At 32.1% G+C, this 17554-nt stretch overlaps 1 protein-coding gene across 1 annotated transcript in view; it reads left to right on the top strand.

Moving 5' to 3' along the window:
• The window catches only part of LOC124362367 (metabotropic glutamate receptor 3-like), a 48847-nt gene extending 31587 nt beyond the window's left edge, over positions 1–17260 (top strand). Inside the window, exons 12-20 of the mRNA XM_046816805.1 lie at positions 2541–2668; positions 2796–2988; positions 6238–6339; positions 8201–8378; positions 8820–9019; positions 10542–10722; positions 11097–11275; positions 13585–13674; positions 15476–17260. Coding sequence (XP_046672761.1) covers positions 2541–2668; positions 2796–2988; positions 6238–6339; positions 8201–8378; positions 8820–9019; positions 10542–10722; positions 11097–11275; positions 13585–13674; positions 15476–15579 — 1355 coding nt within the window. The 3' untranslated portion in view covers positions 15580–17260. The remainder of the gene's footprint in view (positions 1–2540; positions 2669–2795; positions 2989–6237; positions 6340–8200; positions 8379–8819; positions 9020–10541; positions 10723–11096; positions 11276–13584; positions 13675–15475) is intronic.
• Positions 17261–17554: the final 294 nt, after the last annotated feature.

Genomic DNA, 17554 nt, shown 5'->3' on the forward strand with positions numbered 1-17554 from the left:
ATATCTTTTACAATATTAAAAATAAATTATATTTTAAATCAGCTGACCAGCTGACACTACATGAGCCCCCTAGGGAGACTGGAAGTCAGGGATCAAGCCGTAAACGCACATTGCGACCAAATCTGGTAGCGTACTCTGGTGTTGCGTTGTCCGGGTCTGCAGCAGGTGTACCGATGCTGGGTACCGGTGTGTGGGCGCTTCTTGGTTGAGGCTGTGGGGAAGGGTCAGGTAGGATGTAAGCAGGCTTCACTCTGTCAATGCTTACTTTAGAGCTTCTATCTGCGATCTGGATGGTCATAGTTTTGTCGTCACGGCTGAGCACTTTGTGAGGTCCGCTGTAGGGAGGTTGCAGGGCTCGACGCACAGTATCGTCACGTAAGAAAACATGAGTGCATGTTGATAATTCCTGGAAGACAAATGTCTGAGGTTTGCTGTGAGCTGAGCCAGAGACAGGTTGACTGCTGTTGAGAAAATGTACAGGGCTTGATACATTTATTAGCTTTTTTACCATATTTAAAATGATACCAACATATATCGGAGGAGCTAGATAATGATTTAGAACCACCCTGGCCGTGTAAGTCTGAGCGAGACCCAGGATGATGAGCTGAGAGTGCTGTCTCGATCTGAGAAATCCTATCCGTCAATTCCTTTATGACCAAGGTGAGTTCTGAGTCAATATTTACAGTTTTACGGTTGAGAGAACACACTGTAGATGGCAAAGTAAATACACTTACATTCGGAGTTGCAGTGCTTTGAACTGTACTCAAAGGTAAGGGATGGGCTTACCTCAAATATCTTGTCAGCAACATGAGCTAGTTGCTCTAGTGACTGTTCTTGAGGTTGTGCCTGCAGTATTGCTTGGACTTGGCATGGTAGGCGAGTGATCCATAGTTGACGAATAAGATCCTCATGTACTGGAGTGTTACCGGAAAGCGATAGTAGATGACGAAGGAATTGAGATGGTTTACGAGATCCCATTTCTTCCTCCGTCAGAATTTGTTTTAGTCGTTGATTGGTACTGAGAGAGAGCCTTTGGATAAGTTCGGTTTTGAGACGCGTGTAAGGGTTGGCTACAGGAGGAGCTTTAATTATATCCCTTACCTCATGAGCGTAGCGACCTTCTAGCTGACTTACCGCGTATGCAAATCTTGTATTCTCCTGTGTAACATGGGCGATGGTAAACTGAGCTTCGACTTGTGCAAACCATAGTTCCACATCTTCGGGCCAAAAGGGTGGAAGTTTGACACTTACCCAATTGACGACACGTTGGGGAGAGTCTGCAGTTTGTATATCAGGTTCCGCATGTTCATTGTCCTGGTTATCAGGATGGTGAATCTCTTCAGCATTGTTTTCTTGCTGACCTTGAAGATGACGTTGCAGATCTTCAACTTGAGTCCGCAAAATGTCGTTTTGCCTTTGCAAATCTTCCATTGAATGTGAATAAAAGCGGGTCTTGAATAATATGTCCTTTCCTTTTCGGGGTCACCAATATAGGGAATGATATGTTATTAAATAATTCCCTAATTAAGAAATTAAAGATATATAATTAGTCAAAATAATAGTATTGTATTTACCAAGAGAGGATGATAACTCTTTATAATAATGACCAAGACAAAACAGGTGGTCTATATCTTTTACAATATTAAAAATAAATTATATTTTAAATCAGCTGACCAGCTGACACTACACCTGTATATTATTTGCTTCTCTACATTGAATATATTTTTAATTATCATTCAACAGTGTAATCAGACTAATCCAGTCGATGGTTTGCTATATTCAAAACAAATTTTTTCATAAATATCGTACTTTTACACTCTAAATAACCACCAATATTACCAATAAAATTCTGATATGTAGATTAATTTCTGAGTTTTTAGTACAAAATTTGACATTTAAGTTTATTGTATCAGTCCTTGTCATATCACATTTTTCAGAATTTCCAAAGTAGATGTACAGTAAATTTAATCCTTACTCCTTAATTTTCGAAAACATGTCAATATGTCTTGAGTTGTCTGGAGCACTGCTGCGATGTTAATTTGTTATCTTCCTAGCGCCCTATATTCCTAATACTTTCATCAAAGTTCATAACTTTTAAAATTATAAATCAATCTTACCTTTCATGTTACATTTCAATAAGGATCCTAAGACATACCTAAAATAGTATACGTTTAAATCAAGGGCAAATCCAGTACTGGTTTTCGGAGGGGGCCATCTTGGCTTTAGTTTATCATGTGGTTTTGCATTTCGTTACAACAAGAAACTAAATGAATAGAAAGAAATAAACTAATTCTTAAAGTTTCGTTAGTTAATTTTACTTCTTATGGTTAAATATAAAGGTTTTCTTTTCATAAAACGTATTTTTCTAAAATCCGGAAGGGGGCCATTGTCCCCATGGATCCACCAATGGTTTAAATTGAATAAATTCAACTCTAACATATGACAATTTTCTTATAGGATGAGTAATGAAAAATGTATGTTATTACTAACTGTAGTACTGTGTGTGGATAGTTAAAATTGATATATGTTTTACTTCCTAGTGGATGAACATGGCAAGCCCCAGCTGTATTTGGAAAAGGAGAAAGTAACTTTCCGCAAAACCTCGAAGAAGTTCCCTCCTTCTGGTTGCACCCAAACATGTGATGACATGCAAATTCGGATTCGAGAGGTTTGTAAATAATTTAATTCTTTAGAGTGACAATTATCTTCATTATTAAAACATAATAAACATTTCATTTATCGTATAAACAGAAAATTTGTAGTGGGAATCATAAACTTGGGACAGTGTGTTTCAGTACGAAGACACTTGCTGTTGGTCCTGTATAAATTGTGGACCATACGAGATACGGAAAGATGACTTCCATTGTGAGCAGTGTAGACCTGAATATCTCCCGTCAAAGAACAAAAGTGTCTGTGAAATCATCCAAGAAGACTTCATCTACTATGGAGACCCATGGGCAACACCTGCACTAGTAGTAGCTACAGTAGGTAATTGATTAGTTTTCCATTTAATGTTCCTTTCTACTTTTTTTTATTTTTTTGGCTATTTTTGAACTTTTCTATCCAGTGAGATTAGAAGAAAACACTTTTAAGAGTCAAATCATCCATTTGATTTATATAATATCCTTCTTTACATTGTTTAGATGTATGTAAATAGTCTTTATTGGGGCCATCTAAATTAAAGTGGTTTTCATGAAAATCTTAATAACTATACATGTCTATCAACTGTAATCAATTGAATTGACCACTTTTGATTAAACTTTACATGGAGATAAATTTTATAAATATTAGATTGAAACTTTCTATTTTTAAATAATTATGTTTCTTCTAACCCCATATTGAAAAAAGACTGCTCCAATGATTTTGAACAAATTTTTAGTACTTATTGCCCATTATTATGTAAAATGACATATATGGTGTATCTCCATTTTTTTAAACATGTATAAGGATTTAACTTCAAGTTTGGGTGAAATGTAATCAAACTGTTCTACATACCACACCTTTACTCTTATTTGAAAGATAATGTATGTCTACATTAATATTGTTAGTTAACTTTTAAATTTATATTCATATTTTCAAGCACAATAAATTTTAATTTTTACCTAAAAATCTTTTGGCAAGTCAATCTTTACAGTTACAAGAAATTTTATTAAAATTGTATGCATTGCTGCTCAAGTGATTAAAAATGCCATAAAACACATCTACATAACAATTGCCTTTGAATAGAGAATTTCGCTTTAGTTTTTTGTAAACACTATTTTGTTAAAAACCCAGACTTGTTCCGTGGCTGTTTAGAAATGTTTATACAGAAAAATATATATATTAATTTTATTATTATTGAAAATTATAATTCACCCGGCAAGTGAGAGATCCGGGTTCGACTCCCGGCGGAGCAAGTACTTTTTGCGATTCAATGTTTATTGAAATTAAATAAGGCAATTGCCGTTTATACAATTTAATGTATATATATATATTTATAAATACTTTGTAATGTACACATGATTGTGCATTGTTATATTTAATATGTAAATAAAGATGTTTTTTTACTACTCATTTATACATAATTAATTCAAGAACATTGAAAATATCAATCAATTATATGGATAAAGTCAATTATTACCTATGCCAATAGAATTGTATAGTGTAAGCCATAAGATGAATGAAGAAATTAAAGAAGGGAACCTACTTAAAGTAAAAGTTTGATCACTTTCGTACAACTATGATGTATTTCTATAAAGCCTACACAAGAGTTCAAAGTCACAGTCCCTCAATTATTAATATCTCTCTAGCTAATTTTTTAGGAAGAAAAAACTGCAGTCCGATCTTTGACATATCACATAAGTTCATGATTTAAGTAGCCAGTAAAAAGGAAGTAGGCACTTTGGTATGCAAATTGATAATTTCAATGTTGAAGGAAGGATTATAAAATTTTAACTTCTGAGGATAGTTCAAATAACTGCCGGAGGCACATTAGTAATGTGTTCTATTAACACTGTCCAGAATCGTATGATAGTCCTCTTTAGGAAGTTTCAAGCAGGTAATATAACAAACAGAGCTATTTGGACGGTGGTCATGCTCGTTGAAAGATTATTCCATGAACCTGTGCCATTATCAGTTACATTTGTGGTGTCAGAAGCATAATGTCAGAATTAATCCTGAGGAAACATTCACACAGCCATTTACAAACAAGAAAAAACAAGACTTTTCATGCCTTTAGGTTTGGTGCTGCTTCCTTCATCTAGGGGTTTCTTTAGATAAGCTCACATGGAATGCATACCTAGAAAATACGTCACAATCATAAAATTGTATCTAGTAATGCTTATTTGAGCCTTACAATAGGAGGTGAGACTGCATATCAGATGTAAGGCTGTTGTATTGGTGGTTAACAGAGGTTGCACACGATGTGGTCTGGTGGTTCAAAGCCCAACAGACAGTATCATCAAAAAAATTCATGTTTATAAGTTATTAAAAAGTTTGTATAAATAGCAATAGCCTAAATTAATTTTTAAATAAACATTGAATCCAAAAAGTACTTGCTCCGCCGGGGCTCAAACCCGGATCTCTCACTTGCCAGGTGAGTGAGCTACCACTACACCACAGAGCCCTTATTTTTTACAATTCAATTATTTTGTATTTGGCCGTATCTGTCACATATGCGTTTAAATAACCAAACTAACATATGATCGGAAGACTTATGTTAACTTGTAAAATGACTTTTATTTACGTTAATGAAATTTGTATAAATGGCAATAACCTAATTTAATTTTTCAATAACCAATGAATCACAAAAAGTACTTGCTCCACTGAGATACAACATAGATTCAATCCCTATATCATGTTTAACCCTTTGTATCAGCGTAATACCATTCCCCATCTCATACTGTGCCAACTATCCGTTGTATTTTGTTTGTTAAGTTCCTAAAGCAGATATTCAGTGATTACCTTAAAATTGTGAAGGTATTGAAAATTTTATTTGAAAATAAATTTCAGCAATCTACCAACACAGCACCAAAACGAGATTCTCTATGGTTTAGCTCCATGTAAAACTATAAGATTATATTTATTGCAATTGATCATTACATTATTATATAATAAAATTCACTAGCAAATAGTGAATTTTAATGAACAGCATTCATTCAGATTTGAATAATATGTATTAATCTTATCATCTCAAGTTGGTAACAAATATACAGGACTATTGCTTGCTTGAAAATCCCAGAAAATTTGACAAAAATGACTTGTAATATAGAATGGAATTTAAAGCTTCCACTTTTTAAAAGTATATACATGTAGATTAGAACTAATGCATATGCTTTGTTGTAAGCAATAACAATAAATACAACTGTTATTGTTACAAATTTCTCCTTACCTTACCATAAATGTTCAGCCCAACTTTGGACTTTACTGATCATTACACCATAGTATTTTCACAATACTTTTTGTAGCACTGATAATTCTAATAGTTTTTACATGGATTTTAGTATCTTGTACATTCTTACCACTGAGATTATAAAGATGTGTACTCATGTATCATACTCTTTATAGTTCTTCTAATGGGATTTCAGAACGTCTTTGTTTGGATTTGTACAGACAATCCATCAGATATGTTTAAATACTTCTTATTGAAGCTTCAGATGGTATTGGAGAAACCAAAAAAGATTACAAGTTATATGTCCATAGTTTTTAACAATCAATGTCTTTTAATAGCAATTCACATCAGTAGATTATGTTTTACAGGGGTGCTTTTGACGCTGATTGTGACATTGGTATTCTGGGCTAACACTGACACACCTGTGGTGAAGGCGTCAGGCAGAGAGCTGAGCTATCTGCTGTTGTTGGGTTTGTATTTTTGTTTCGTAAACAGATTTAGAAAATACTAATACAACAAAAGGGTTGACATAGCTTTGTTTTACTGCAATCAATTTTAGTATCAATAAATTACAACCCTTGAAAAAGTTCTATGCCATAACTTTTCAAAGTAACAAATGAACAAATGGTAGCTGTTCATTGCTAACCAATTAGATCTTGGAATTCAATTATGAATCTGAGTCAAAGTCTCAACATTTAATTCATTTTTCTGACGAAAGACTGAAAGCCACTAACTTTTTTATGAAACAAAACTCAGGATAGCCACAAGTAGATGAATAAAATTTATTTCAGTTTGTTGTTGATCTGCCAAAGCAAGTTCACTGCCCACTGAGTCTGACCATTTTAAAAACCTGTTTTAAAAGGTTTTTATCTATGTAGCCTTGTAAAAATCTCTTTTAAAACCAGTTGAATGCTTAAAAACTTGTGAAAACCAAGTACCACAAAACAAAATGATTTTGTTTGTGGTACAAAGTTCAACACTCACCTTTTTACAATTGATATACACAATTCTCAGTCATGTGGCCTGTCTAGAGTTGGTTTTAGTATGATGTAATGTCAGCTAGATAAATAACTACAATATGTATATATATATATATATAAGAATTAAAGGCTGAAATTAAATATACTAGAATCAAGTTCAAACTACGTTATGGAATTGATTACTTTAAGTTCCCAAGTTAAAACACACGATTCCCCAAAAGAACAAAAACTCAAAACGACAGTGAATGCAAAACATAATGTGCACTGTGTTCTTGAGAGGAAAGGAGTTTAGCTTATTGAATTTTTTACTAAATTTGAAACCGTCAACAAGACATATTATTACTGTGAGACTAAAAATTGTTTGGTGCAAAATTCAAAACAAATATGGAGACACTCAATAAAAGAATTTTGTTATATTTTGTTTGACATTGCACAGTCTCATACTGCTGATGACATTAAAAGGCTATGAGAACAGTTCAGTTGGGAAAGTTCACTCACCTATTGTACAGTACCTATCTGTATTCTGTATTCTGTATTCTAGTACAGACACACGTTGTCTGACTAACTCTTGTTCCTGTCATGAAACATAAGCGTGGTGTAAAGCGCTTTTAATATGATGCTCAATAGCAAACTCAAAAACTAAGCTGGTCACCCACTGTGACAAATGTCTGGACAATGGTAAATATTTCATGTAAAATTAAAATTATTTTTATTTATTATTAATTATTTTTTAAATAATGTTTACTTTTCATATTAGGTCAAATTTTTAGGGAGAAAATAGCATTAGACCATCTTATAATCAATATGAATAATATGTGTTAAATGCAGTCATAATGTTACTGGAGGGACTATGGGGATGACAGGTGGTGGTGCTTGTTACGTATGTGAGGTTAAACAGTGTTTTAGAGTGGTTGAATGAGTATTTGTTCTGTTTATTTTCTCTTTTACATTGTTAGTTTTTTCTTTATCTCTCATTAAGAATTATATAAATAAGTTCCCGAGCTATTTTATGTAAATAAGAAATTTAATTTAAATTTTAATATAAAGTATAAATATATTAAAATTGTACAGTGTCAGTATTCAATTATTGTTAATTTTCTGTATATAATATGAGTTGTGTAGTAGAGACAAGGTGTCACCCTTGTTAATAAAAACATTTTTCACTTCTCTTTTCATGATTCATATATAATTTACTTGAACCTGAAGTGTTCATACAGGAGCAAAGCCTACGAAATTGTGTGTGAAGCCACGTATAACTGCTACTAATATCATAATTGCTCTGGTGTAATTGGTACTTCTGCCCAGATTTGGTTTTTCACTCAAAACAACATTGTCATACATCTGTTACCAGGCACATTGCTGGAGTTTTGTGTGACTTACATAATGGTGGCCCCTCCAACATTCACCAGTTGTGTAATAACAAGATTCTTCCTTGGGTTCTCATTCGCTCTTTGCTACGCGGCAATTGTCACCAAAACGAACCGGATTGCGAGGATATTCAGCAACGGAGGTGGGATTTCCAGAACAAGGTAACTAATTGCACTGACTTGTACAAATTGCTAGTATCAAGACAATTGTATACCCCATTTATTGGGGGCATTTATTAACCCCAGTGCAGCCATTGCCAGTTGTGCAAAAGTTATTGCCTGGGCCTGTACGTGAACCATTATTTGTTCAGTAGATTTGGTTTATTGAGGGAATCAACTTTAAAAAGGTTAAGTTCATGGTGTAATAATTCTACATTATACAAATTTATGTAATACAATTTTAAATATTTAAATTTTAATCATGTTGTGTACAGTATTTGAAGATATTTTCTACATAAATGAAGTGTTGCAAGGGAATTAAAAAGGATTTGTATAGCCAAGGAATATGAAAATATTATATCCAAAATAATTTGTATTAAAATATACTTTATTAATGGAATGAATATATACAATGCATCTCTTAACTGTTCTTAAAATCTGCAGGTACATCAGTCCAAAATCACAAATATTGATAACAGCAATATTGACATCAGTCCAGATTGTTATCAATATTGGTTGGTTCTGGTACGACCCTCCAGTGGTTAAGCACGTGTTTCCTGCCAGAGATTCCCGCCTTAGGATTTGCTCTGGACTGGGAGATTTTTCCTATCTCATCAGCCTTTCTTATCCATTTGTCCTTATCGGTAAGACCCAATTTTATTTTTTTTTTAATTTAAGGCACTTGTAATGAGCAGATTTTTAACGGCAGTTCTTTACCTATACTTGCTGAAAATTGGAAGGATTGTAGAAATTTCAAGACAAATTTTTACAGAAATCCCAAATTGTGTGCATCAATATGATGATAAAATTAAAATATAGTTAGAATTTATTTAAATAATTTTGTGGAACAAATTAAAAATACTTCATTTTAATCTAATTGATAGATAATACTGTATATGAATACTATAATTTAGAGCATGCCTAAACAAGACAACTGCAGAGAAGCACAAGTGCCACAAGCATCCAGGATCAGTGTTGTATGCTGGCGATTGTCCAAGAACTTGTACATCTATGATCTGGCATCGGCGATCATGCAGTGCTGAATATTGTGGCTTTAGATTAAATACCACAACCACAAATGTTAGGTTGGATGTCCCCAACCTGACATCCAATATACACAGCTGTGATATTCAGCGGTTATTTTTAAGGTGTAAAATGAAGCAATTTACCAAACTAAAATTACACTTAAACAAATAGTAATCATAATATTATATCTTAAAGAAGTTAATAACAGTTTCAGTTAGATTAAATAGAACATTAGATGGTGTCAATCAGAATAACTATGAAATTAAAGATAGTCTAAAATCAGCCCAACATAAAATCTTTTAGAATACTCTTACACTGCAAAAGTCAAGGATTAGGCAAAACAGAAATTTACACTAAATAGAAAACCAACAGTAATCTTCAAATTCTTCATCAAAATACTGACAGAGAAGCCAAACCTATTCAATTCAGTGACGCTGAAAAATACTGAGCCTGACTGGCTAATTTTAACAGAACCTGGTCTGAAACAACAGCTTCTATGGAACACCAACTTAACTGGCATACATTCTCGTCACTGACTACAGTAGGGAACACTAACAAAGGGAGGTGTAGCCATCTATGCTGTAGAATCCATTACACTCCACAGAACTCATTAACAAATGGAATCTGTAGGAAACCAACAGTGGAGAGTGTATTAGTAAAAATTAATGCAGAGCATATATACTTAGGTATATATTTCCTCTTCAGCAAACCACTTTTTGAATGAAAATCCAAACGAATCGCCTGTAATTACAAAAAACCTCTAACCTATAAATATTGACTAAAGTTTTTTAATCAAATTTCTTACTTTCAGTTAATGAAACAAAATAAGTTAATATAAAAATGTAGGTATTCAAGATAACTTTTAAATATTATATTAAAAAAATATGTCTTTACGTCTTGAAAGAGCTTTTGCAAGCTCTTTATTCATACAACCAAATATTTTTATAAATAGTTCAAAAAGAGATTTAAAAAAATACAACTAAGAGAACAAATGAAAACTGTAACACCAAAGCACAGAACTAAGCTTACAATAACACAACTAGCATTAGAAAAGAGTAAGGTATTTTGTTTCTTGTACTTTTCACATTTTATATTAAAATTTTAACTGTAATTCAGATGAGTTTTGTACTACTTCTCCAGGAGTATGCACAGTTTACGCTTTCCTCACAAGAAAATGTCCTGACGGTTTCAATGAGGCCAGACACATAGGGTTCACCAACTACACAGCTATTGTGATCTGGCTGGCCTTCGTTCCTCTCTACATCGCATCTACCAGTTATAACATCAGGGTGGTCACACTCGCCCTATCCCTCTCACTCAGGTGCCTATATTATTGTGTATTATACAACATATTGTATATGCAGTGGATTGTAATCATATAAATGACTAATTAATAAAACTTTTATAAAAAATCTAACCTTACAATAACAAAGACAATAAATTTGTGTAACAAACAACAGAGATACAAATTATTTACCAACGCATTGAAAAAAAGAAAAGGAACTGGCACTGGCCAGAAGAGCACAAGTTGAAAATATCTATGGCATTAAAAGGATTAAGGCCTACTTATCTATCAGATTTGAAGTTTCTATCAGAATATTATTAATTAAACACTTAATTAGTTGTACTTCCATTTATAGTATAGTTAAAGATTAATTGTTTTAATATTGTCTAAAAACTATTAATGTTTTATAGTGGATTCGTTCAATTGTGCTGTCTCTTCTTCCCGAAGATTTACATAGTAGTATTCACTCCAGAGAAGAACACCAAGGAGGTGGTGATGGGTCATAACCGCACTTCTTCCTTCACTACCAATACCATGTCCAGCAATATCATGCCTACCAATGCTGCCCTAGCACTAACTCTGGACAATGGTAAGGCAATGTAACCACTACACTGTATAGTATTCCCCCCAAAATAAATATCACTTTTATATTGTCTTTAGATAAATATGTTTGACTGACTTTAATTTTGGAAAGAATCTAAAGAAACACAATATCTGAAATCTACTGCAAAAACATCCATGCTAATCAAGGTAATTAAACTATGTTTTCCATTTTTAATTATTTTAAATAAGTCATCGACCTATGGCTGAATTGGTAGAACCGCAAAAACTATGGCAGTAAAATTAACAATTCATTCCAATAAAATTTACAATAAGAGTTGGTTCATTACTTTTTGAAAATTATTAAAATTTGATTTTTGTTACGGTAGTTAAAAACAAACTAGTAATAGTTTATCAATATTTCAGAATATTAGTAAAGAAAATATTTATCTAAAAACATTGCCCTGACTTGATAAAACACACCTTTAATAAATTATTAATTTCTTATAGAATTGTAAATTTACTAATACGGAGAGACTCCTGAGATTTGAATATAAACATTGTTGTTCAACACATTACCAAGTATGTACAACACTGGCATGTATATTATTTTGTACAATTTTGAAATAATGCGTGCCAGTGTTGTTCATACCTTGCAATGTTTGGAACAAAATTGTTTTTAAGTGATCATAGTTGTTGGCCTGAAAATTAATTGACAGAAACTGGATTGAAGTCCAACTAATAAACTAATTGTCCCGTAAATAAGATTATATCAGTTGTACCTTAATTCTCTTACTTGGTAACATTAGGAACACAAACTACATGTCCATCTCAAATCTAATACTGATTAATTAATGTGTTCAAATCTCCAAAAATTGAAAAAATCCAGATACAGTATAATCCTGCCCAATTTTCTGTTACATATTACTTTGTGTAAATCATGCTAAAAGAGAACATTACAATATAATTAATGTATTCTTTTAAAAAATCACACATCCTCACAACTGAGGCATCTACGAATATGGCTCCCTTTACTCAACAAGAACCTTTAGACACCTCATCATTCACAATGATTCCATTCATGTTGCAAAAGTCACCTATCCCATTTATTGATACTAGATTTTTTTTTAAGTACAATCATACCAAGTCAACAGACTTTTACATTTTTAACCCCTCTGGAGACTGCTGTTAATGACTGAACGGATTGCAGTAAGCGAGTATTTGAGCACATATATTGTCAATGTGTAAATGAATTAAAAGTAGAACAAACCTGACATCAGGAAGGTCAAAGCGGTGTTTTCGAGGGCTCGGCTTGCCACAGCCAATCAGCTCGAAGCCGTTTCCTACACAACGGAACTCCACTCTGTTGCCAAATTTCTCTGTGTAACGTGGTCAGTTGTGTTATCTATCTATCTTTGTGTTGTGCATCTTTGATGTTAGAGTACAAATTGTAAACGATATGTTTAGTGACTATTTGTGATCTGTTTTTACTCTTTGCTACTGACTGTATTGTAATTTTTTTGAATTAAAACAGTGTTTTGAAAGACAACACTTATAAATGACTTGTTTTGTGAAATTGAGAGTGAAACTATTCAAGCTATCATACAAAATTAAGTGCTATTTTTTTCTTTTAGTTCACCCATAAGGACACATACTAAAATAAATTAACCACAAAATTTCATCATTGTATTATAAGTTGTGCTCAAATAATATTTTTTTAATTAAAAACACTTATAGGCAGACAGAGCACTAAGAAAGATAGGACAAAAGTATTGATGCTATTCAATCAAGTATGGTACCCAAAATATGAGATTTAATGTTTTTGACAAGTATAACATTCGATAGGTAGTAAAAGTTATTATACTACTAACTCAAACATTGCTCTTATGGTACTAAAACAATACAGTATATTTTCTGTGCTATAACTCATATGGATTCATAGTGGCACGAGCCTTGTGACGAGGAAGCAATTCTGTGACAGGGCACTGAAATAAGGTTAGAACAGAGCATGCGTGATGTGTTCAGTGGCAGTGACAGTCTCAGACTGCACAGTGCAGCAACAGGTTACAGTATTGGATTGTAACCTCGGCTACTCCCCTCCTGATCAATCCTATCCACCCTTAGCTTCAAGTTTGTTCTGTTTTTAATAATAGTTTATCAGAAATATGTTCATTTTCAGCTGATTATGTTAGAAAAAAATATTTTTGGTGGTCACTTATCATATCTAACAACATAAATGAATTGTAAATTTTTCATTAACAAGTGAAATTATAATCCTTATTTAAATTATATATAACAATATTTTATACAACAAATAAACAACAAAAATAGTGATTTCCCTTGTTATATTCATTGCAGGGTACAGAAACCCCACATTTACCAATTCATTAGGGAGCATTCATGACGAAGAGATGCCTGCAAGATCTGTAAGATTTCACCCAAAATTATGTAAGCAGTTTCCACTGATCCAATCACTTTTGATGTTTTATTAGATAGAGAAATAACATGGAAAGTAAAAATGCTACAGCTTTGGATTTTGACTGGAAAATTAACAATAAATCTATGCATGTGCATCTATTTGAGCATCTAGTACCCTTAAATATATTAACATGATTGTGTAACATCTATTGACTTATTTCTCTATTCCCTATTAAAAAACTAATTATGACTTGCCAATAAATTATTTTATATTAATTGATAAAAATATATAATTAACTAACCATTAATCAATTTTCAGAGGCCTGCATTTTGCTTTATCTTATTAAAATATTTAACACTCCGAGGACCAGTCATACAATTTTTGGACAGCAAAATATGTCAAAAATATCAACTTTGTGATTTCTGGTTGATTATTATCCACGTGAAAAAGACTTACCTCCTCGAAATAGCACAACATTCATTTATACCTGTTCTGGAATAAATATTATTGACATTCAAAATAATTTTCAAACTTTAGAAATATATTTTGGATAGCCGAAGAAAAGCATCTTTCATAGTCTTTCATAGTCACCTTATATAGCATACAACATCTAACATTTAATGTCAGGATATGAAGAATATGTAGAATACACTTGTGTAATTTATATTGTGCTCTTTATAAAGCCACCAAATAGTGTTCACAAAAAAATACTTTGTAATTAAAGATACCTCAGGAATGGATCTGATAGGGAAAGAGAATACCCAAACGCAGAGATCAGAAAAAGAGAAGCTCCTAATGAGGTGGTGGTAAAAGAAAGAAATGAATTAGAAAGGACATGAAAACCTACTCATAGGGCTGCTCACCACATTTCCACTTGATTTCTGAGCTGTTATGATGTTTTTATCAAACAGCTTAACTAATAAGGAAAGAATCTGATCCCATGGCTGTTGCCAGCAACAAATAAACTGAAGAATTTTTTGGCCTTAGAAGTAGAGATACTTTGAATTATGCTGGAATATAGCGTGTTTCACAAAGCATAATCATAACTATTCAGTATTTAATCTTAGTTAAAAACTTCATAGTATGTATCTAAGACTAAGCTGTCAGTGTCATGACTCATTAAAGTTTTCTGGTTCAAACCGATTGAAAATTTTGATTATCGGCCTCATTGTGAAGAGCAATTTTTGTCAACAGATGTTAATCAAAAACTTGCAGAATCAGAAATGCACATTTGCTTACAAAGGGAATGGAGGAAATTACCACAAGCTGTCCAAAAAAAGGAAAATTTACAGACTGTCCCTCATGATGAACACAAAGATGCAGAACACATTCAGAATTTACGTACATAGTTCAAAAAGTCTATTCATCTTGAAGGTGGAAAACTACAAATTTCTCTAAAAATATATATCTGGAATGTTTAGTGTCTATATCTGATTGATTGTGGAAGACCCCATAGTGCACATTCTGTCTAATTAAGATTAGTCAGTGAAGGTATTAAGAAACTGTACAAAATTCAATTACTAAAGTGACAAACAACTACAAGCTGTGGGAATTCACCCTCAACACGAATCAGATGACAATTTTCTAATGTAATAAAACTGAAACATAACTTGCCTGAAGATTTTAAATTTTTGGTGTAAGGATTTCATGTTAATAAGGAAATATAGAAAATGTCCAAGTGTGGACTGTTGAAGGATGGTTGTTAGATACATTAACGGATTGCCTAAGTGAAAATAAACAAAGGAATTTTACTTTGAAATTATTTGTTGTAATTGCCATACATAAAACTCACGACACAAAAAAAACATTAATATTAAAATGCTTTTTCAGCTGCAAAATCCAAGAATGGAGGAGGAGTACCTCAAAGACCGATCCTGAACAGGCCTGGCACTCCACCGCATCGCAAGAATGGAGTCAACTCTATCCCTAATTGAAGAGTTACTTCATTTGATACTATTGTACCTTAGCCCTTCTAGCAGTGGTTGATCTAAGTGATAGAAACCACTAAACTCTCATTCAATTTACTAGTAAGATATAATAATTATAATACCTTGGAATGACGCTTATATAGATATCGTAAAGATAGCTTTTACTGTAAATATTGTACAACAAAATCGTATTTTACTGACTAGAGAAACTGTAAAAATTAATTATTTTTAGTATTTTAGTTAGATAAATAATGAGCATAGATATAATAAATGTTTTAAAATATGTTTGTTCCACATATTTTACATTTATATTTATATTTTTTTAATTTGTTTATTTTTGCAAATTTGTATTAATAGTACAAATACTGGTCTGATATTATTACGTGTATAAAAAGAGGTTTATGACATTATCGATTATTCATTACAAATTAAAATTAAATGTAAAACCGTATCAAAGTGAAACAAATTATTGTAATATTGTGATAAATAAAGTTTATATTAAATAGTAAATAATGAAAAAAAACATTTTGTGACATAACGAGGGAGTAAAGTATTTAGTTTTAAACTTAGAATATGGAGAATACTGCATTTTAATGCTTTGTCTATACTCACCAAGAATGGCTATTGATTTATACTCTTTATGTGTAGTAATGTTTGCTACTTTGCTGTAATCTTCAGTATTAAGAATATAGCCAAATCTTGCTTCCATAAGTATTTTGCCTATTCTGCATTGATTTTTTTGCTAGTTACGGGTATTAAAATAATTACGTTCCTTACTGAGAAATGAGACCATGAACGACTAGTCAAATGCACCAATTGAATCACTGCCACTAAATTTTCTTTTACTTTGCATTCCTTAATTTATATCTTTATAATTAATATATTTTAAAATATTGTATTACTTGGTTTACTACAGAGTTTTATGTTGTACAGCAATCATCCATACTAATTTTTTTTTTTTAATAATGTTATGGATAAAATTGTTCTGCTGTCACAACAGAACAAAAATTTCAACAATACAACTACCATGAAATTATTAAAAACTAATAGGTATTTACATATTAAGTTAAATAATGGCATTTTTTACAGTAAGCAATTTTTTATTGCTCCTAATATTTTTTAATTTCCTTTCAACAGAAGGTAAAGCTTTTTCTTCTTAAATCCTTAGGGGTTAATTTATCATTCATTAACAGAGTGGCAGTTGTTTATTATTCCATTCACTTCTAACTTATATTGATAGCTCATGGAATTATTGGAATTATTTGCCACTTGGAATATCTAATGTTTATTGAATACATTATTTTTATAGTTTTATCAAAAGTGTGTACTACAAAGATAGCAGATACAAGACGTATATGAAAAGCCAATTTTTTTCACTTACTTTCAGTTGTAGTTAAAAAAACCATCAAGTTTCACACCATAAGACTAATATTAAACCTCATGCACTATTACACCGTTATTTCTGGTTGTAGAATCATGGTTAGTCTCATTTGAAAGATATGATTAATACGCATCCAAACGCTTTAGTTGTTTCTCTTTTAGTTTATACTCGTTTAGTATTTTAATAATAAAGTACAAACAAGTTTGAGATTGTTTATAAAACACCAAATATAATGTTTTAAAATATCTCAAAAAGGGTTTGGGTGCATATTGATTATATTTTAAAGTTGAATATTCATTCATTTGATATCAATCAATCAATCAATCAATCAATCTTTCTTTATTACATGAACATTAAGTACAGTAATATAGTCAAACATAGTATAATGTAATAGGAAAAGTCGCTTAGGTGTTTGTTGCATCCAGGAACTCCTCCAGGGTGTAGAGTGGAGTCTTGACAAGGAATTCTTGAAGTGCTTTCTTCAGTGCGTTTCCAGTTAGCAATTGGAAGTCTTCTGGCAGTTGATTTCTGAGTTTTTCGTCCTATGTAGGACGGTTTTCTTTCAAAGAGGGCTGTTCGATGGCGGGGGTAGAACATATC

This window comes from Homalodisca vitripennis, chromosome 5 (genome assembly GCF_021130785.1).
Source record: "Homalodisca vitripennis isolate AUS2020 chromosome 5, UT_GWSS_2.1, whole genome shotgun sequence".
NCBI lineage: Eukaryota > Metazoa > Arthropoda > Insecta > Hemiptera > Cicadellidae > Homalodisca > Homalodisca vitripennis.